The sequence below is a fragment of the Chamaea fasciata genome, unplaced genomic scaffold (assembly GCF_029207755.1).
Source record: "Chamaea fasciata isolate MVZ Bird 193981 ecotype frontalis unplaced genomic scaffold, bChaFas1.0.hap1 SCAF_1, whole genome shotgun sequence".
Lineage (NCBI taxonomy): Eukaryota > Metazoa > Chordata > Aves > Passeriformes > Sylviidae > Chamaea > Chamaea fasciata.
Window position 1 is genome coordinate 130,132,029 of NW_027094086.1, and position 23,619 is coordinate 130,155,647.

The 23,619-nt window shown below is 35.5% G+C and overlaps 1 protein-coding gene across 3 annotated transcripts in view; it reads right to left on the reverse strand.

The window, feature by feature from the left end:
• The window catches only part of ANKIB1 (ankyrin repeat and IBR domain containing 1), an 86,829-nt gene that overhangs the window by 16,459 nt on the left and 46,751 nt on the right, over window positions 1-23,619 (reverse strand). For all 3 annotated transcript variants that reach the window (XM_066197648.1, XM_066197638.1, XM_066197657.1), the window contains exons 4-10: window positions 20,383-20,565; window positions 13,683-13,800; window positions 9,965-10,173; window positions 7,662-7,750; window positions 5,787-5,931; window positions 4,314-4,480; window positions 108-196 (exon numbers count right to left, since the gene is read on the reverse strand). In XM_066197648.1, the coding sequence (XP_066053745.1) occupies window positions 108-196; window positions 4,314-4,480; window positions 5,787-5,931; window positions 7,662-7,750; window positions 9,965-10,173; window positions 13,683-13,800; window positions 20,383-20,565 (1,000 nt within the window). The remainder of the gene's footprint in view (window positions 1-107; window positions 197-4,313; window positions 4,481-5,786; window positions 5,932-7,661; window positions 7,751-9,964; window positions 10,174-13,682; window positions 13,801-20,382; window positions 20,566-23,619) is intronic.

The window sequence follows — 23,619 nt, forward strand, 5'->3', positions numbered from 1 at the left end:
AACCAGTTTTTACTTAATTCAACTAAAAAAAATTCTGTCTAAAACCAAAAGATCAAAACAAAAGCAAAACACCGGTGCCCTCCCTGTCAGCCCTGCACGGCTCTTACGTTCTTCTGGTTTCATTTCAGATATTTTCTGTAGCCAGTCCTTCCAGGTCTGGCAGTCACAGGGTTCGTGTGCTTCACCAAGACATTCCCTGAAAAAGAAGGTGTATACACAATTTCTTATAACTCAGAGATTTAGAATTACAGTCAAAATTGGTTCAAGCTAAAAAACATGAAAAATAAAAGACATGCTCAGAACTTAATTAAGTCAGGAAAACAAAAGCCAACTAAATAACAGTGTTTTAAAAAACACTTAGACTACTTGCTCACAAGCATAGAGATGACCATTATTTATAAAGAATTTAAATGAGACAGGAAAGGAAAGAAGCTTCTTAAAATTACAGTCTGAAAGAAATCAGCTGGCTTGCAGTTTGTTCTTATACCTGGACATTTTTTTAGTGCCACAAAAGTGCTTGTATGGTTTCTGTGATAAAGGTAAACCAGACTACAGAGTTGATCCAAAAGTAGGTAGTTGCTATAGCAGAAATGTATTTTATGTAGAATTACTTGGATGTGTTCAGTTGCAATGATCAACCTTTAACTAGATTCAAACTTTTAATGTAGAACAAGATTGAAGCCCTTCAACGCCAGCCCTTAGTATTTATGGATATTTACTCCTTCCACCAGAGTCTCTTAAATGGGGGTTTGAAGTTATTTACATGGACACAGCGGAGTAATGAGTCTCTTGAGCTTCTCTTGAAGTTCCTACTAGGATTAAGGATGGCAATCACTACTACGCAGTGGCAGCAGATATATGGCTTCCAGATGGTGCTTCAGTGTGGATGTGTCAATATTCACTCCGGATTTGTAATAGCTCCTTTTCTTCTACTGGAATGGCAGCAAATAGCCTCAGCCATCTGCCGTATCAAAGCAAATAATTTCAGATGGGCACCAGCTGCATCAGAGCATACACAAGTTTGCTGCAGATCCAGTGGTAAACTGCTCTCTTCCAGTGCAGGTTCAGAAGCTACATCAATACTCTTCTGATTGCCCTTGTCCACATTGTAAGCAGGAACTCAGGAACAAAGAAAAGGTTATGGGAAGAGTTTTGAACTTTTTTTCCCTTAGCTAGTCTGCTAACAAAAAAGCTTAAATTCAGCATGCATGCATCTCTGGTTTGGACTTAAGATCTTAGCTGGGAAAGATTGTACTAGAATGAGTAACTGGGCTCTAGTAAGGTGATTTCAGCCTTGGTTGGAAGTTAACACCTTTCACATCTGTGGGACAGTAGGACACTTAAATCACTGACTTCAAGAGCGCCAAGACCTTCTCACAGTATATAGGACTGAAATTAGCAAAGATTTAATATTGACAAGCTCAGTTTTAAGTTAAAAGCTGATGGATTAGTCAATCTTTTATGGGAGGGTGGGAAGAGGGTCATGTGTCTTTGATACTTTCAAATTTGTAAATTTGTGGATTTTAAATGAAGTTCAGTCATATCTATATATGACAGTTACAACACTAGTTCAGAACAACTTCTCATGGAAGAAGCTCTTTCCTCGGCCCACCCCACAACAAGCATTTCTATGCTGGGATGTCATTTTACAACAGTAAGAGCATTGAGCCTACAGTTCATGAAAGTTTTTATGAAAGTTGTATTTTGGATAGACTTCCTGACAGCAGTGAATGAAAGGAACTAACAGCAAGCAGCTGTGCCAATTAACAGCATGAGCCTTCCCAGACGCCTTGCTCAATACTCAGCAGGATGATTTATTTGGAGGCGCAGTACGTACTTATTAAAATTGTAGCAAGTTTCAACACAACAAGTTAAAATTCATGGAAGGGCTGAAAACATCACCAAAGAAGAATGCAGTTCTGGATTTTTGCCCTCTCGTGATAATATATACTGAACCAAAACAGCAAAACACTGTTGCAACTTATAAGTGGCATCCCAAGTACACCTGCAGAGTTGTCGCACCTGCAGAATGAGACTCTGCCCCTTGCCCATATCTAGGATAAATGGAGTGAGAACTGATGGTACAAAACTAAGGGTGCACTGCCCTGCTAAGTGTCTGCTTGTCACAATTCCTTGGACTTCTGAAACTGCATGAAGGGGGTTCTAACATGCTGAATGTATCTGATAATAAACTGATGTAGGATTTGTGCAGTTTTAATGTATACTACATTTAAATGATTCAGAATGCTTTTTTGTGAAAGTAACAGAATTTTGTATTTGTCACAATTGATTACATTTTGTTGAAGGTGCTGTTAGTGCTGAGTAATGAAAACTGAATAAATTCTAGGAAACTCTATTGAAGAGGAACATTCCTACTCCTACAATAAAAATAAAAAAGAAGAAATTGTTCAATAGAGGCAGAGAATTTTCTTGCTTTTATGAGCAGGAAAGCTAGAGATATGAAAAAAAGTAGATGTTTATCTAGAGGTTTGTTTTCTAATACATAGATTCTGAAGAATCTCTTACTAAATGCTGCATTAATTGCTTACAGTGTCTAAGTTGTAGATTACTGGGGTAAAACTTGCAGAACTGACAGAAATATGGGACTGTGGGATGTGCTGATTGAAATTTAAAGAGACAAAGCAAGCTCCCTTTAAACAGACAGTAATGATGAAAACTATTGAACTGAGGAGACACTTTTTCTCCAGAGGAACTCAGAGGAATTCATGCATAGAGTTTTTGCACTGTAAGACTAGTGGGGTGTCCTCAGCAAATGGTTCTGATTTGAGGTACTGCAGGATGCTTTTGTTGCTAGCAGAACTTGCTTGCCATTGCTGAAACTATCTATTCACTTCAGTGGGAATGAAAAAAGAGGCTTTGGAAAGCCCTTCTTGGACATCTTCTTGCTAACATGAGGTATTTTTCAAGACCTTAACTGTGCAGTACTTCAAAGCATTAATGTGAAAAGAATATATAGAGATATTAGCAGGAAACATAAAAACACCATTTCTCCTAAAAATTAGTCACTGAGAGGACATTTTCAGCCTCAGAGAACATTCTGAGGAGCTAGTGCATTCATTTCATGTAATGGAAGCAGAAGCTGCCATTGTCTGAAGGTTCATGTCGATATGACACGGAAGTGGTCTCAGGTTCCTTCAGGTTAATGGAAAAAATGATTCTCTATTATCAGAACCAAGGATGGGAGGATGGTACCTGCTTGTGGAATAGCACTAAGTTTTATTGCATGTTCATTGGTAGAAAAGATTTTCTGGTTTGTGTCCATGGGATTTCTTTCTTTCTGAGTTCTCCATCCATTGTAAATAACCTCTTCCCAAGAAGTCCTGTTTTCTGGCTTTTGTGATTGTTTCATTAGGTCTGTTTTTTTTTTTTTCCCTCCTTCTTTTTTTCATTAACATGGGAAAAGAACTAAAATCAGAAGCATCTTTCATTAAGAATTATGATATTTGGAATCAAGCAGATGATTTAGGATGTCCTTGTATCATGGTTTCAATTGAAAAATGAAAAGAAGAATTGCTGAGCTTGTCTGAATGTCTGTACTTTGGTTGACCCTTTTTCACTTTCCAAGAACATAAAGATGCTCCACCTACAATAGTCATAAATTGTCATTCTGATAATGTCAAGGAAAAATATGCCAAATCTTTTTTACTTCTGTTGATGCTGTCATGTCCTTTTCTAGGAAGTGCTGAAGTTCAGCTATCTGAGGGATTTTTTAAAAAATATCTGGCTTTTTACTCCTCCTTGAGCTTGTATTCGTCTTAAAACTCAGTAGTAGATAACAGAAAGAAGAAGTGCTGAACCTGAAGTGAAACGAAGATTGGAGTGATCCTGCAAACAGAATAGGTATGTGTGAAGGAAACAGTCCTTCATGACCCTATTTAAACTTCAGCTTCTTTGATGTGATTCTAGCAAAATTCAGAAAGAGCTAAACATTGCTGGGTTTCTACACTACAATGTGCCATGTTTTGATTATACAACTATCCAGACACAAAAATCCCTGTTCCAATATCTCATTTCTCCCCTGTCCCCTCAGAACAGAGCATCACTACAGTCCATACTGTTGTTTTGCACCTAACAGAGCCAGTAATGACTCTTGGATTATAAATCTTTGCAGTGCCCTGAAACACTGCAATATTTGTGTGCATGAGGTTATTTAGTGTGTGGATAGGGTTAGGGTTATACCATTCCATACTAATTTCTGTTGCACTCTTGGTGCCATGTGGGACGTTTTCATTAGCCCCTGGAATAGCAGTGTCTGTGAGTCTATGTAGATGCAGTAAGTTTCCAGTACTAACCAGCAGAAAAGATGTCCTTTGCCACAATCGACTGCAGGGGCTTTTAGCATGGGGAAGCTAAGCGTATCTGATCCTGTTGAATTTGACCCTTGTCTTGTTAGCCTTACTGCTCTTTCACAGCCAGGTATAGGACACCATTTAATAGCAGGGTTATTTTCAACAAAGGCCTGGGGGAAAAACAAAGAAAAAAAGCAAAATATTGTACCATTTAAGATCAGATTTCACCCTTGATATAAAAAAATCTCTATTCATAATCTTATTTTGAAGGAACAAAGCCAAAAACTATATGGACATTCTTGCAGCTACAAGGACAGACTTTTAAATATCGTTCTAGAAAGGGAATAATTTAATTTCTACCTTTTTTTTTTTTAGTAACAACAGTACTTCAGACTTACACTGAGAATGAAATTACTTACATTCCAAACAGAATGTTCAGTCTCTGGAAGTTAATTCCTTTGTGATGTGGCTTACAGTAAATTTCTACTATATATGCACTGGCAATACACTCATTAACAGAACTGATTCTTTCAGTTGGAAAGAATGAAAACCTTACTGATTAAACAAAAATCCCACAATAAACCAGAAATCAGAACTTGACTAACTCAGTAATTTATTTCCCACCTTTTTTGGTTAATGTAACAGGCCTTCTTTTGTAAAAACTGTATCTAATAAATGAGGAGAAAAAAGGAACTTCCACTACTTTGCTTCAAACCTATTCTGATTACCAGTCACTTGAAATAAAATGTCATAATGCAAAAGATGAGTCAGATCTGGTAATTTAATTTGCATCTCACTGTGTATTAAAGAGACTTGTTGCAGAGAAAGTACAGTACTGTAAATGAAAAAATATTTCTCTACCTCTGCCCTGCCACCACTGATAAAATAGCACATTTCTCAAGACTAGTTTATTACTACACTAGTATAAAAGAAGAAAGTTGAATTAAAAGATTGCTTTTAAAAACAAATTGTGACAATGAAAACAAATACATTCAAAAACCCAGGAAAACCAAATCAAGCTCTTCCTATTCCTCTGCCCGTACACAGCAATCATGTCAAGCATTGTACTAGGAAGTTTTGTTTAAAGAAACAGGTACTATTTCTGAATGAAGTAATCTGAAATTTTTTAAAATTTCAGACTACAAACACAAACAACTCTGATTGATTAAAACCTTCATATCACCTGTTAAAAAAATGAATTGGATTAAATGACTTTATTAATTCTGCATTAGGCAACATACTATGGAAATATGGCATTTCTACTTAAGGAATACATAAAATGTTCTTTTTTTCTCTGTGGTGCAGCAAACATTGATATTATGTTATATAAGAGTAAATACATATTTGTACATATTTGTTTATGAATTTCTACTTGGAAAGTTACAGATATATTGCAGCATTTCATACAGAAGCTTTAAGTTACTTTTTATAAAATGGAATAGAGTTCAAGAGTACAAGAACAGTTTGATAATTTACCTTAATGTCAAATTGAAGGTATCTCTTGTCCATCTCCTTGGAAACCACACTTTCTATGATGTCTACAGGCACAAGCTGGAAACAATCATATGCTGGGCAAAAAATGTTGTGAGCTTCACCCTCCTGAATTTTCAGATTCAAAAATCTGCCAGAATTTTGCCAGTCAGTATTTGTGAATAAAAAGTAAAAGTTAAAAAAGCTATTGAGTACTTTACACTATGTTCACAGGTATTCACAATGATTACTTTTTAAACAGAGAATAAGAACTATCCCTTTTTGCTCAAAAGAGCCACAAATTTGATGAACAGCATAATTACAAAAGAATAACACTGTCTTGATTCAAATGTAAGCATCATCAGCAATATTTAGCCCTATGTTTGTGGTTTCCATCATTGCCATTTATCAGACAGCTCTGCAATGCTTAATTAAACTGAATATTACTTCTATCTTAAATCAAAACCAGAATATGTAAGTGTAATTAATCTAGGAAATAATTAATTTATATGCAATTAATTTCTACAACTGTGCTAATAAAACTAGGTCTGTTTTTGGACACGAATGTCTAAATGGTGACCTTATTAGCCCCTGACCACCAGAACACAAGATAGAACAAGCTCAAAAATCTGCTGAAAGCTGGTCTTTAACAGTTGTTGTTTTGTTTCAAAGCGTAACAAGCTTATGAATCTGACATCAAGGATGATAGCATTCTAACTTTAATATTTAAAGGATAGGCAATTGTTTTAAGGATCTCACCTGAGATCCTTTAATTGTTAAGGTATGTCAATTCATCCCATCTTAGATTCGCATGTTAGAGCTGGGTAACTCTCACTCATGGCTATGCTCCAAGTGACTTAGGAATGACTGGCTCAGAAAGATGAATTCCACCCTCGATGTGCCACCACAAACACCACTGAGCAGTGGCTCTGAGCCCGTGGCTCTGAGCTGGACCCTGTGTCCTGCACAAAGGACACACAGTCCAGCAGCCAAATTAGAAGCACCACATGAAACCAGCCATCTCTTGGTAACTCCCACATCCTGCCCAGGGATTTGTAAGGCAAGAGAAGCACGACTAACAATTTTCTTGCCACTGAACAGAACTGCCTTTGGAAAGCTCATATGGAAAAGAAAGTGCTCTCCCTTAGCTCCAGGCCAATGGGTTCACAGAAATGGGGCTGTTCTGTAGTAGGAATAGCTGTGCTGAAATGGTGCTGTAACAAGACACTACAGGGATAGAGATCAAGTAGTACAATCTCCTGAATGGGGACACAGATGAATACAAAGCACTGCATACAGATATAATTATTCCTGGGAAATATGATTAATATTTATACTACCATAATTATCCACGTCTGAGTTTTTTCACTTGCATGACTACTCTGACCTATGCAGTAAGAAGAACATTAGATTAATAGAACTTCTAAGTGAAATCAACTCCTCAGTTATTAAACCTCAACATAAAGAAAGAATTTTAATTGCTTTTCTGATTGGAAATGGATTCACAACGCCTAAGTTCAGTGTGCTTAACTCAGAGATGGAATTAAGTATGTGCTTAATTTAGAAACTGTAAACCCCAACGCTGCCAACACCACACACACACACTGAACAAATCAAGAGTAGGCTTATCTATTTACACACAAGCTTAAAACATTTGATTAAGAATTTTGCTTAGTCAGAACCAAAACAAACGTCACATTAGCCTAAACCAGTTGGTAATGGTAGTTTGAGTGACAACTAAAATATTGGATAGGTTCAAACTAGCAATTTTTTGAAACCCAAAGAGTACTTTAACATTAGCTGTTTATGGTCTCTGTCCCTTCCTCTTCAACACAGCAAGTATGGAAGTTGCTCAAATAAAATAGAAGTAGATATACTCACGCCTCCCAGCAAGCTCTGCAGAAGTCATGTCCACAAGGCATATCCACTGGGTCTTCAAACACAGAAATATTACACATGCAAATGTCACACTGTAAATGACAAAAATGCTTCTGATTAAGAAATACCCTAAAGCTTTTTGTATTGTTAGCAGAATGAGCTATGTTGGAAATTCGCAGCAAAAATTTAAAGAAGCACTCAGAAGGGGGAAAAAAATCTAGAAACGGTATCCAGAAAAAAAAGCTATAGGAATGGGAAGATTTGGTGTCTCTGTTTCTATAACTCCCTATCCAAAGAGTGTATTTTGGGCTGCTTTTTGCAGCATCCTCGAGCTCAGGAAGTGCTTCACCCTGCAGAGTACCGGAATCTCAGAGTTAAGAGTTCTAGGTGCAAAAGGGAGCTGCCTTTATCATCAGCTTCACAGACATCCAGAAACGAGTTTGGAGATGATAGAGGCTACAGGAAACGTTTAGCATCTCACACAGTCAGGTCTAAATCAAGGTGGAGCAGTTTGAGTGAGCAGCTGCTGCAAATACTTTTAAGTAATAACCTACATACATATTATTTTTTCAAAAGGACTTTGAGGTTTTTGGGCTCAAAATGAAGAATAAGTTATACTACAAATACTTGAACAGAAGATTTAATTGCTGAATTTTACAGAAGTAGGTACTAAAAAAAAACCCAACCCACTGAATACTGAGGTCCTTACTCTAAAAGAGTTAAAGTGTAGGAATGAAAATACATGAAAATACTCTCTGCTTATGGTTATGTGTGGAAATAAATATTAATGTTCTTCAAGAAATACAAAAGGATTGTTCTTTTCATTGAAACAAAGACACCATGAAAATGCATTTCAACTTTCAATGCATTAGGTATTATATACACACAGGACCTTTTCACAAAGTTAGCCTGTGGTATGCCACTTTAAAAACACTTACACTACAGCCAAAACAAAACCAAACGAACAAAAACAGCCTTTAAAATGTAGAAATCAGTTAAGATATGTATTGTTCCTTCAGTCATTTAACCCTATTGTCTTGTCAAAATTAAGTATTTTAAAAGTTGACAATGCATTAAAAATAATCTCTATTAAATTTATATGAGCTGTAAATTTTGTTTAAAATGTATTTTTAAAGTAAGGAATTTAATGAAGGCCTGAGTTCAAAACATCAAATAAAAACATTTACTAGAACTGTTTATAAAATAGGATGTGAGTGCAAAACATGTAAAGAGCTTTATACCTTGTGGCTTTATTTTATCTATTCCTTTCAGTTTTCATTTTCCTGGCAAAATGAGATTTGATAGTTCAGATAAGATTCTTAAACAAAGAGCAACACTAAATGTGTAACTCTGGACTTGGATTGAGACACACTAGATCTATAATGGCAATCATTATCCAAACCTGCATTCCTGGCTAATGGACCATCAATGAAAAACAAAACACACAATGTAAAACTGAGGACACATAATCTCCTGTTCAACATTTTAATTAGGAATTATTCAGAGACAATATTTAACTGCTAATGCGAATAAATGTACAATAAAAACATACCTTCTATATAGCTTCTTTTACAGCATTTTACAATAAAAGAAATAAAATATTTCTATGCACGAATGGAAGATCTTAATTCTAATATGAGACTTAGAGATGATCCATTTGAAAGACTGCATGTAATATGCTAAAAAAAATGCTTAGATCATGGAGCAATAGTTTTATAATGCTGCAGCTGTGGATTATTAAAAAGAGAACTCTGTCTACCAAAAGAGCCACACTGATTTTAATGAAAGGCGCTTTCATATTTCAAATTTGCAATAGCTTTGTAAACCGCTTGAAGCAGCCCACACATAGTAAAAGTAATTATAAGCTTACAGTACACTAGTGGGCTGACATTTCAAAATGCAGACAAAGACAATTTTGTTTTCTAAAGAAAAAATTTTCAAAAGGCAGGGTTCACAGAGCTGCGTACATTCCGGGAAATGGATACAATGAAAGTGAACATCTTGATAGGGATGAGATGAAAAGTTCAAAAGGGCCAAATGCACTGATGTGACTGTAGCTGTCTAAAACGCGAATTTGTGAGTGACAGCCAGGGTAAAAACAGAATGATTTGCATTTGCCAGATGCTCAACTGTTTTATCATATAGAATGTTTAAGGTGTCCACTTCTGTGTTCACCACTTTTGGAAAGAGAAACACTTTATACTTGCACAAAGGTATTTTTGGCAGCTCCCCAGTCTCCGCAGGTGCACTGCGTTTAGGAATCAGCTGTTTTGCCCTGCTGGTTTAAGATCTATTTATAAATTTACCACAGCTGTCTCCATGTCTCCTGGTGAGGGGCTGATTTCATCAGGGGAAGTGACAGAAGAGCGAGTAGTGCGTGGAGTTCGTGGAGAAGGGAGCGTATCCCATGCGTTGTATCCGCTCGGAGGGGGAGTTGGCATCTGAACGCCTGAACGCTGGCAGCAATTCTCCGGGTTACACATCCAGGCTTCAAGTAACTTCTCCCTGTCCCAGTCTTCAAGAAATATAGAGATACAAGAAATTATGCACCTGACAATGTTTAAAATATATTTTGTAACTGCACCCTCAAAAGAATACTAAACAAAAATATTTTAAAATAAGTAACTATAATAAAGTGTGATTGAATGGAACTTTAGACATTACATTTCAGAGAACACGTTCCAAGATAATATGTAGTGCAATGCAGTTTTTAAAATAATTGCATCACAAGCATCTCCTTTCCCTGTAATATGTCTTAACATTATTTTTGCTGTCTATTTACAGCAATTGTAGTGGTTAGAAGACTCAATTGAAAACCAGAACTGTACTGACTTTCACAAACAGATGAAAATATAGCAACCCTCATACCACTGAATTTTCATTATTTTTTCTTTCTAGGAAAAAAGTAATTGTTTAATATGGATTCAATTTTATCTGTTGTGCTTTTTTTTTTTTTGCTTTTTTTTTTTCTTTCTTTTTTAATGAAGCCAGGAAATACAGGAAGAAGACAAAGATCTAACTGGATTACAAGAAGATTTGTGACTTAATGAGTTTCCAGTTTATATATATATATATATATATATATATATATATATATATATACACACACACACACACACACACACATATAAATGATGTGTTCCTGGGGGAAAAAAAATCCACCTGAGTGCAAAGAAAATTTCATATATTCTCACTACATTTTATTCTATAATTACGTGCTAGTGAATGTTTTATCTTTATTCATAATTAACACTGCCCATTTATATACAAAAAAACCCTAGTGAAACAAAATATATCTTAAAACTAAATCAAATCTTTCTTCACAATTGTTTGAAATGCATTGTTTCTAATTCCTACAATTAATACTAAAGATATCTTCAGAATAGCATTTTTTTCTACCAAAAATACTTTAAAGTTTTCATTTAAATATGAATCTGTCAAATTCCTATGCAGATCAGATAAACTTGAATTTTATAAACAATGAGAATTTTCCCAATTTTTCCTACTGCTTTAAAAAATATTCTAATGGTTGGAAATTTTTTTAAGTGCTGGCTACTCCCAAAGAAATGTTATTAACCAAAAGATCTTTAATTTTTATTGAATTTTATTTTTATAAGGAAAAGATAGTTTTCCTATACTGTATTAGTGCTGGGAAAAAAAAGATACGTGTTCTAAGCACTGAATTTAGTAAAAGCATTGCCTCTGTCAAAAAAAAAATTCTTTGAGCTGCAGATGATTTATTGATCAGGTCCTTTCTTATCTAAGTTAAAACATATCAAAGGTTAGTTTAATTTCATTTGTTTAAAGATATGGACCATGAACACTCTTACACTTCAAAAATTACAAATTTAATCAGCATTTTTCATACTACCCTGAGTTTATAACCTTTCAGAGAAGAGATTATTGATGTTAAGATACAGATAAGATTTGCTAGAAATTTTCTTGACCTTCTTTGTTGCACTGTATCTTTAAAATTAGCAAGGGTTAAGACATGTCACTAAATGGACCCACTGTGTTCTCGTTACTAACTTATGAATTTTAGTAAGACACAAGGTAGTTTTATTTGTTGAATTGCCTATTTTTTATCCTGAAATCCACTGCTGTAAAATGAACTAGAAGAGAAACAATGTTGAAAAAAACACTTGTAGGAAAACTGCAAAGTTATCTGCTTTTGTGACTGCCACAAAAGCATTTTTTATCCTGCCTTTAATTCTACATACTTCTGTCTCTCAATTAAGAGAAAAAAAAAGGAAAATATACTCTTACCCCTTAATGTCTGTGTCAATAAATGGATATATTTGTACAATAAAAGAAAGCAAAGTCTGGTGGATTAAATATTATATGCCTGAAAACTAATTAAACTTAGTATATAAGTATGATCTTTCCAAGAATTTAAAATATGCTTTTTATACCTTGTGTAACTTAAACCAAGATTCCGCATTATTCTTTTGTGAATTTCAAGATTTAATGCAAGAAAGTTTTACAATTTGTCATTTGATGTCAATTCTCTAAACCTCTGGGAATACCTATTTCCTTTACTAAGCTGAATCAATACAGCTACAGGCAAAACAGTTGACTTTCTCATGACTTGCTAATTGTCCGTGCTTCTTTCTGTGCTCTGGCCAATTGCATTAAGTTACCAGAACATCACTAAGGCAACGTCAGTAGAATGACCTTTCCAACACAGACCGATTTCTTCTCAACTTTCAATTCCTGCTTGCTAGATGCTAGCAGACATTTCTCCACAATTTACATCAACCTCACTGATTTTCAACTAATTGCAGACTGAGATTAGAGTTTGAACAGTATTGCCACAATTTTCCTCTTCAAAATATTTGCACAGGTTATGGAGCCTACTCAGTCAAGTATTTATATTTTTTAGCCTTACTGAGACTATTCTGGAAATACAACATAGTACTCAAATATCGAACATATTATAAACACAATATTAGAATTAAACAATCAACATAAAAAAATATATATGCAAGGACCATGCCTTAAATATCATCATACTGGCACAAGTTCATGCCTACTTAGTTCAGTGTTAAAAGTAACATAAATACCAGGTATGGATAATAATGTAAAAGAGATGAGTTTCAGGTACCACAACTCCTCATGAAAGTGCAACAAAAGCTGTGGGTTTAAAATACTGTCTATTTCACTTTTCCCTCTCCCACTGACTTTAACAAGGAGTCCACAAAAAAAATAGGGTAGGAAAGCTTAATTCAGCAACACAGTGATGAGCACGCACACCATTAACTGCCTGAGTAGTTCCTTTGGCATAAAGTAACAATGCAGATGCTTCAGTAAGCATAAGTTTTGAATCACTGAATCAAAGCCTAAAGCTTACACCGAGTTTCAGAGATACTTTTGTCTAGAGAAAACACACTAAATTCAGTATATCCCCTTTCGGACCACCCCAGTTTAACTTGAACAAGAATGCAGACTGATTTCAGTGAAAATAAACTAGTTGCAGATATGCACATGGAAAAGCATACCCTGCATTAAAAGTGTAACTACAGAAAATCCTCCTAAGGACATACACAAATAATTTAAACCCCAGTGCAATTTCCAACCACTTACTACAATAGTCACACTGCTTTTATTGCAAGAAAAAGTAAATTTAAAAAAGTTGATCCAGTTTGATACACAAATACATAGTGGCAGAAAACCAATGGTCTGACAAAAATAGGTTTGATGAATTTGACTTTTTTGACATATGAAACCATTTAAGTTTTACCCCTGTGTCTCTCACCAAAATTGGGCAGTTCTGTTTTTCCACACTGCTTAAGTTAAACTGTCTTCCATTATAATTCCTAGTTGGAATCACTTTTCTATCAGCTTCCCTGTCTTTCTCAATGTTTTTTGACATACTGCAGCTGTACTCCTTTCTGAAGTATTGTGTGATCTGTTTCCTGCTGTTAACCATTACTTCTCTTTTACTTGGAAATGAAGTGCAAACATAAAACTGTGGTTTTGAATTTGCTGCAAGCAGTTTCTTTAGATGTTAAAGTTTGGGATTACCATGTGCCCGAAGTAGAGCCTCTGCAGTAAAGAGCGGGGCTTGAAGCATGTCAGCAGATTCCACAATCAGCATATCCTTAAGCCTTCGCAGGTCTTGAAGTCTTAGCCCCTCATACGGCTTTAAGAAGAAGAAGAAAGAAAATTTATGTCTAATATTTTCAAGTTAGTTTCTAATAGAATATTAAAAAAAAAGCACTGTTACTGATCACCATCTCAACTGTGAGGCAGTATGGGACAAAATTTATTCACCATGCACATCAACGACCACACAAAGCTATATGGAAACGCTGTCATTTTGTAATATCTATAGTATGACTTTTGTAAACTTTGAAATCTAAAAGCATTTCTTCCAGGTAAAATGGAGAACTCTAAAGTTCTCCATTATAGCAGGAGGCCATCTTCAAATGATAAGCTAGCCTAACGCTGACTCTCTCTCTCCCAAAAAAAGCTAGATTTTCACAGAATCTAGATGAACTTTGATTCAGTGGTTAGGCCTCAGGTATTGTGGAAAAGGTATGAGAATGCATGACTAGATTAGAACTAAGGATTTATAGAAGAGCCAAACAAAGGACAGGTTATCATACATTGCATATAGATTCTCTGACACTATACATTAATTGAGATCCCTTAACTCTGAACTGTCTGGAGGAAGATACATTGAGACATTAGCCAGTGAGAAGTTTGTGAGCAGAATCCAGTATCTGGATCTTCTGAGGCAATATCCACCCTTCCAGAAGCGAAGTCAGTCCTGAGTAGGTCAGATGAGACATGCAAATAGATGTTCATAGAAACACTGTGAGGACTGAGGTTGGAAAGGACCTTCAAATGTCATTTGTTCCAACCTTCCTCTTCAGTCAGGGTCACTTAAAGCCAGTTGCCCAGGACCATGTCTAGATGGCTTCTGGATATCTCCAAGGCTGGGGATATATTATACATGGAGATATCAAACCTCTTTTTGAGAAACAATGGCCAACTCTCATAGCCCTACAGAAAGCAGATCATCTAGCTGCCTTTCTGGTCTGAATATCCATCCCCTTATTACAGCATTAAAAAAACCCCAAAACCAAAAACAAACAAACAAACAAACCCCAAAAAAACCCAAAAACCAAACAAATCAGAAAGACAAAAAGAAGTAATTTTAGGATTCTGAATTAGCTCCAAGCAAGAGAGCAGAGATACACACGTAAGTTTGCCGACTCCTTTTTAAAACAAAGAAAGGAAGATTATGACAGCAAATAATGTATTTGTTAGTGCTGCACAGAGAAAATGCCCCATAGGTAGGAAGAGAAAAAAAAAAGTGGGAGAGTCTGTAAAGAGAATGGATACAGAAAGGATATGTAAAAACCACTATTCTTACATGCACTGATTTTATTTATTTATTTAAACGCTAGCTAACAAAATATTTAAAGCATTTGACAAAGTGTTACATGCTAAGAACTAATCAGGAAGTTTGCCACCAAATGGCAATCGTCTCCAGCAATTTAGAGAGGGAAGGACACAGCAGCAGTGGTGACAGATAACAATAGTTGGGACTGTGCACCATTATTTACTATCCGTCTTTTGGTTTTATGTAGGCCATAGCCCAGGACTCTCCAGTGCTAGATTATAAGGACTCAAAAGCATGCATACATACATAGCCAGGAAGCAAACGACTGGTTCTGTCCTTGAAAAGTTACAGTCTAAGTAAAAGCCTGCTGTCCCCTTTAAGGATAACAAGCAGAAGGCAGAAGTGATGGGAAGAATGGATACTCTGGGTTTCTAAATGATATTGCTCTTTTGAGACACCTACTGTAAAAATGTAACTGGCTTCCTGTACTCCAGACATCATAATTAACTCCACAATGCATCTAAAACCGTAAGTGACTCACACAAGGACGTCTCCTGTTAGCTAATCAGTGAAACAAACAGGGGCTTCTCCATACTAGAAACTTTGTCATCAAGCAAGAGTAATGCTCCACAGATCTGCACTGGGTCTTTGTTCTTTTTGAGAAAGCAAGCAGAGCAGAAGAGACATGACGTGTGAGTCTCCTGACCTGTATCATGATTGCTCAAGTTCAGGCAATTTCTTTATGTCCTTCCTGTGCTGATCATGCATGACTCAGTAAAGGACAATCTGAACGTTAATGGCTTGCACTGAAATAAATCTGGGCCGCTTGGATTAATAGCATGCTGGAATTTGACTGACCTTCTTAACTTATTACAGAAGAGATAATTAAAAAAAAAAATTCAGAGAGACAGGGATAGAAACAACTGTGTGCCAGAATGATTATAATTGTGCTATATGTACAGCAAAAAAATAGAAACAAAATGATCATGACTGAATCTGAGCTCCATTTTGAACTGCAATTGCAAAGCAATCAGCTGTGTCAGCACAACAGTACTCAGTTCTTGAAGACCATACACATCATAAGAAAAAATATCTTTTCTGTTAAACTTGGAACATATAAGCATATTTTAGGACCTGGTATTTTATCCTAAAATATAGATATGTTCAAATTATCTTTAACTGATTGGTTTTAGGTCAACCACTCAAGTATGTCCCCTTGAGTAACAGACTACTATATTATCTCAGCTGGAGCATTCCACACAACCCAGAAGGGAGTTTTGGATCTTTAGTTTTTAAAAATCCTAATTTTATCTTTTTAAGTAATGAGGGAAATATTCCCTAAGACTGTGTTTGAAACATGACACTATTTTTCATAAAATAACATATGAGCCCACAGAAGAAGCTGAAAGAAAAGACATTTTAGACTGGTATTATTAAGAAGGTTAATCTGGAAATTCCAGAGTGAAGACTTTATACAATGGGAACCCGAAAAATGTTAATGTGTACAAGACAGTCTTGTAGAGGTTTGTGAAGATACAGTCTTTGGTTACGAGGATGTACATCCAGTATGTAATATCACAGAGGTTCTTTTATCCAGTACGTAATATCACAGAGGTTTGTTTTTAACTACTTCAAACACTGCTGACTTATCTCTGCAATTCCATGTGCTGTAAAGGATTTTGATTACAGTTAATGGTGCTTGGAGACCTCTCTTAATGGTCATTTATGGAGGAACTCTCTATTGATATTTGCTGTGAAAAAGACATTGTTCAATATTAGCATCATTTAACTATATAATGATTTCAAAATATACTGTTAGAGTTACTACTTTAATGCATTGCTTCTCAGTACAGATTCCAACACTTTTGTATTCTCAAGACTTCTTTGAAATTTTCTTCTCCAGTTTTTACTACTAATATTTAGATACCATAAATTATTTTTTTTCTCCTGAAAGCACTTCTAGTACATTAGCTGATTATTTTAACAGTAATTTCAAACTGAAATTACTTTCTTCTCTTTTAAAGCACCATCAAAATAGACAGGGGCAAAGTAACTCTTTGCTACAGTGATGACTATATAATTAAATGGTGTCAAAACACTTCATGTAAACATCCTTCTTTATGGGTGGATGGAGATCTACAGTTAATGGAGTAATATATTAAAATATTATTCATACTCCATTTAACTCATTCAAGTAAAATTATATGCATTATATGTATACCGAGACTACATATATCTTAACTAAATGTAGTCTCCTTCTCTCCTTTCTCTTCATAAACCATTCTCTATTTGTAGAGATAAAATAAATTTGTATAATTTAAGATAACTCTTTGTACTTATGGTGTTTATATTACTTATATATTTATATGACCTCAATTCAGGAATTGAAAAAAAAATCATTCCAATTATTATTCACTCAGTAAATCTGTGATGCACTCACTAGTAGTGTATTTCTTCAGTATTCAGTGACATATGTAAAAGGAATGAAGAAATCATATATTTTGCTATTGCATAAGGTATTTCACTGTGTCTGACTGAGAGCCAAAACTGTTCTGGATGATCTGCTCTGAGGCACTGCCCATTCCCAGGTGTTTCTTACGTAAATTTAAAACGTTACATGATTTGATTGAAAGGAAGGACCCTTTCAGTCTCAGGACTCCCAGGGATACATCACCAAGGCAAATATCCTCTCGTGCTACAACAAACAACAATGTAAAAGACTGTGCAAAAGAACAACCAAAATCTATTAAAAGCAGCTTAAGAACAATCACTTACTGTCATATTATTCAGTATATCGTCAATTAGATTTAAAAGATAGATTTAGATTTTATATAACAAAGAATTTTTTTTTTGAGATTATTCAACAAAGTAAGAGCAAAGAATCAAGAAAAAAAGGATTGTGTTCTCTTGTAAACATGGCAGGCTTGGAAGGGGAGGTATTGGGTATTATCATTCCAGATACTGCCGTGCAAATCTTAAACACTGGAGTTAAGCCCATTTGGCTGTTTTGCCTGGGAAGAAATCCTATTCATGGTTTTCAAATGTTTTATCTTTTCCTGTAACCTTCATTCAAAAGATGCAGTTCCTTTGAAAATGCATTTCTTAGTGTTCAAAGTTTTTTAATTATTCATGAATGAATATTTTCTGTTTTGAAAGGGTGTTGAATGGCAACAATTACAAGCTCAATACTATGCTAAACAAGCATTTTGTACACTCCATCCCTCAGTGTTTAATAATATATAAAAATGAAATGGAGAGAAAAAAAGTAAAGGATCATCCTTGAGAGGCAATTTGGTGAAGCATCTGTACTCTGGGGCTTTTGACAGAGGCATCACCACTGCCAGTGGTAAGTTCAGCTGTCACTGCCCATCCCTGACATTTGTACACCGACCTGGAGGACGAGGACATGCAGTCATTTGGATTGCAGCTCAGTGCAACTCTTTCTAAGGCTGTTTCTTCAACTGGTTTTGGCCACTCTGAGGGCTCAAATTGAAAGTTTAATGTCTCCTGGCTACATGCTTTTGGCATCTCCCTTGTGCCAGCACTTGTTTTCTTAGAGATAAACAAGATCTTAGAGAAATTGTTCCACTGGAAAGTCATAAAGAAAGGGGGGAAAAACCAGAAGAGAGCATGTGAAGACAGAATTGCTCTCTGTAAATCCCCAAGGCCATCAATTGGTGTACCAAATTCCAGGCTGACATTTTCTGGCTTTTGAACATTTGGAACACATGGGAAAGCTGCCCTGGTATGTGAGATGGACAACTGTGCAGTCTCTTGTAACTATCAAGTCTTTAAGCTGGTTTTGCTCAGCATCTACCCTAAATAGGCATGAGACAACATCTTCTCTTGCAGAAAAGCCTTTTCAAGTGGCTCTTGATTAGTCCCACCCATATCTGTAAGTTCCTCATCTTCTTACCTGTGCTGGTGTATATGCCAGCAAACCCTGGTATAAATATGATGATAACAATTACTCAACCTAAATAGTACAGTTACATTATTACCACCCTTTAAAACTTTTTCTTCTTTTTAAGCCAAAACATTGCTATGATCCAGCTGAAAACATAACCTTTCAAATAGTTCTATTTGCAAAACCAGAGGAGTGGTAAACTGCAATTGTGGCAAGAAATGGCTGCCGCCTTTTAAAGTGTTTCTGCCAAGAGAGAAAATATAATTTCAAACTATCTTCTCACAACTTGGATGCCTCTACATGGAAATATTCAGAGAAATTAAAATTAGTTAATTACATTTGCTATTTCAATGTACTAAGTATATTAAACCTCATCTCTAAATGTCTCATCTAGGAATAAACTATCTAATTAAGCCTGTTTATATTTGAATTTATCCAAGAAAAATGGTCAAAAAATTAAATGGAACCTACAAGGACCTTCTTACTCTCAAATAAAAGTGACCACGAATGGCATTTTTCAGGGGAACAGTTAATGTGATCTAAGCCTACTCACATATTTACTTTTAAACATCATCAGGTCATAAGTGGGCCAAACTAGTAAAAAGGCAAGCCATGCTAATTCTGAAGGGAGTAAGGGAGTAACCATAGAGAAATCTATTGTCCTTTAATTTAAACAGAATTAATTTGTAATATTTACTGAATCATATAATTTATCTATGTATTCTTATTTAGAATTTTAGTTAACTAAAATCTGATAATGAATAGGGAGGGAGCTTGTACTCAGAATCTTTTTGGTCAAATTATCTTAATGGAATCACAGTTGTCTGTAAGGCATAACAGAATTCAAGCCAATTTTTTGTCAGCGAATTCTCTCTCTCTTTCAAAAATGTACTTGGAAGTGACACCACCTGTTATTACCTGTTTTTCATATAAACTCTGGTATGCAGTAGCTTCAGGCATCATGTTATAAAACAAAGTAAATGCATTATGTTCAAGGCCTGCACTAGTCAGTTTTGAGTGGTTTTGTAACATTCAACCCAGTCTCAGACCAGGAAGATTCACCTGAAAAGTTTCCCTACTCGATTCCACAGGTTTTCTCCTTTTCAGAATTTCTTTTGTCATATTTTTTGAGACAAAAAGGCATCTTAAGAACTATTAAAAAAACATTAAATAATGTTTGGTTTAGAGAAACTGTTTCTCAGCATACTGGCCTCACTGTATCTCCTCCAGCCTCACAGCCTGCAAGACAGTCCACATAATTAAGATGTGAATAGAATTTCTGTTTACTCTTGACAATGAATTTGTCGTGTTCTCAGAGCTTAACTTGAAAATGATAAAGAGCTGTGCTAAAACTGTTTGCCAATACAAAGTACAGTACCTACTGAAATACATGCAGACTTGTGTCACAATGGAACTGCTACAAACAGAAATGTGTAAAATACTTCAGATTTAAAGTATCCTCTGACCTCTTTTTTGTCTAAAGCAGCATACTCAGCTTCAATGCTTTCAGCTTCAGGATCACGTGAAAATACCATTCGAGATTCCAGGTTGAGAGCCAGCTCTTTGTGGTGCTGTTTCTCTGCACAGTCACATGGGGTATCTTTATTTTCATTTTCTGCAAACAAATCTCCACCATGTTTTACTAGAAGCTGAAAAGTAAAATGGCAAAACAAGCAGCTATCAATTAGAAACTCTAATAATACCCTAAAGAAAAGGCATGTGAACTAAGAAGAAAACAAACAAACAGAAAAATGAACAAGAAAAAAAGAACAATTATTACAATAATAATAATAATAATAATAATAATAATAATAATAGTCATTAGAAACAACGATTATATATTGTTATTAAATAAATTAATGCTTGCTTTTGTGCATAATTGTACCTATATCCACCATAATTCCACAGAACCACAAAATCTAAGAAATACACTACCAGGTAATGCTGCACAATATGTTAGTTAGGTTTTAAAGACTAAAATGCTGCTTCCCTGATATGGTCAGTGCTCCATAGAAAATGAGGGGTCTGAGGACCTCAAGCATGTGTCAAGATGGCACTAAAACCACTTTTAAATATTCTTTCTACATGCGTACAACTCCACCATTTGTACACTTGTGCTGACAGAAAATAGGAGATTCCTTGGGTAGCAGAGATGAAAGGATCCCAATTCACAGGGAGCACGCAACACTACTGGCAGCTCTACTTTGTATTTGAGGACATGAAAAAAGTGAAATGAAATAATGCTAATTTGAGCAGTTCTAATATGGTCCAGTGTTCTGTCATTTCACTCTTGCCAGTAACTCTTCCAAAATTCAGTCTCTAACTATTAAACCCTTGTGCTGCTCTCCTTAACTTGCTAAACTTGGTCTCCTGATATAAACTGACCTGCTATAAAAGCAAGGACAGCATATGCCACAGATTTTAAAGGTCCAGGTGAAACATTCTGCTGATTTATTATGACACCTTTATATCATTACTAAAATGATTCATCTTGTTTCTAAATAAAGTCTATAAACAGCATCTTGCCTTCAGATCGTAGCAACACTATTCAGGGTATTTCAAAACTAAGGTTCTAATTTTTACACTTCCAAACCCCTCCAAATTTCTCTAAAATGATCTGTTCTTCATAGAAACCTTTTAGATCATGATCAGATACTTCTTAAATTTTTCTTCAGCAGAAGAGAAAATTTCCTTCATTTGTCATTGCACAATACAGAATGTCTTCTACAAACCTGGATTCATTCCTGTAGATAGGGAAAGCTTTCCCACGTTCTCCAAAACAAAATACCAAAAATACCACAAACCAGTGCAACAACAAGATTTAGTTGAGAAGGTATTAGTGTCATTGAGTGTTTGATCTTCGTAGCAGAGTATCAGGCAGAAATACAGATGACGCTGGGACAACTACCAAGATACACAGTCAACAGTAAACCTTTGATGTATCTGAACTGCTTAACATTGCCAAAACTTTGTTAACCTGAGTATTGTATTCTGTCTGTTCATTTTAACCTCTAAGAGAAATTTAACTGAGGCAACTAAAGACACCTTCTGAGGAAGAAGAATAATAAATATATTTGAAAGAACATTCCATAGACTTATGCAGTTCAAAATCTAATCTGCAAGATGAGGAATATGCAAAGCAAAGAGTTTTTAATAATGATGCCGTATTTCTCTAGAAGCACTGATCAAAAGTCTTGTGTTGCTTGACTGAGATTAATAATCTAAACAATCATATTAGCAATTTAATTGCAAAATTGCATAAATACCATTTAATATGCCAAATATACTGTGATAGTGTGGAATGTATCTGCATAAAATCAAATTTGTTCAGCATGAAAGTTATTACTGTCTATTCAGTAGTTTGAGGTAAGCACATAATTTTACCCAAACTATCTTTAGCAATGGGTTCCACACAGCTGTTCTGCTCAGAGGAAAAATCCAACACATGTGAATGGAGCAGTATCAAGACTGCACATTTGACTGTCAACTCTGAACAAGTCAACCAGTAGGTACTTCACTGAAAAGGATCTATATTTGGGGCTTCCTTTCCTTATTTGGGTGTGGTGGGAATAGGCAAAGATACAGAACTGTGGTTTTCCTGAAAAGTGGTGGAAAGTGAAGGAGACAATAAAGAGGAATGCGGCTCTGAGAGAACCACCGCAAAAAATAGGCAAGAGGCATTCCTAAGGTTCTAACAGACGTTCAGTTTTCTGGAAAGAGGGAGGACAACTTGAGGATTAGGATCAGTTTCTTTATCTGATTTTTTTTGCTTGTTTGTTTGTTTTTTTTTGTTAAGAATTTTAATCCTCAAATATTTCTAGGAACAAAGAGATAATTGTTAAATTCCTTCACCAATCTCTCCGTTTCAGGCTTGGTGAAGGCATGTAGTGTTCTTGTTCATAAACCTGTTCCTGTTGAAGGAGTTAGAAGGACTACAGAGCACAGACTGGAGTATTTAAGATATCTCAGATCCAAGGTCCTCTATCCCATGATAGGGCACATAAAGAAGTTTGAACTTGGGGTGTACACTGTATCTAATGCAGAAACCATGACTAGTTAGGACTACATAACTCTGGCAAATAGCAATCTAATGTGGATCTGACTATAAATTCTTCAAAGACAAACTGAAAGTGAATTAGAAAAGCTTTAGTCAATTACAATACGTATTGCTAAGATAACATAACCCAGTTTATATAATTAAATGAGGAACTAGCCATCTAGTAACTGGATTTATCTAATGAATCGCATTACAGACACTGAGAAATAGAATGATAATTTGTAAAGGAGCACAAACCATGAACTTCTATGATGAGTTTAAAACAAATTGACTTTGGTCTGCAGTTAAAATCTGCAGCCCAGCTCCAGAACCACAATTCACTCTGCAGCAGCTGTTATTCTTTCTGACATTATAGTCTGCCTGGATCTTACTGCATGAGCCCATTTGCTTCATTCTCTTGAAACTGAAACTTTTTATAAACTGTTGTGTCTATCTCTAACACCACTATACAGCCCCATGTAGGGACATGAAGGCAGAAACAGGCAGAAGACTCCTTGCTCAAATCCCCTGTAAATCTGAAGTCTAAGTTTGTAAATACAAGATACTGAAATATGCTGGAAACTTGTTACTAAAATTTTCTTCTGTTTACTATTTCTCTACCAGAAACAACCTTCCTTATGTCAAATCATTTTATGTGCGTGTTTTT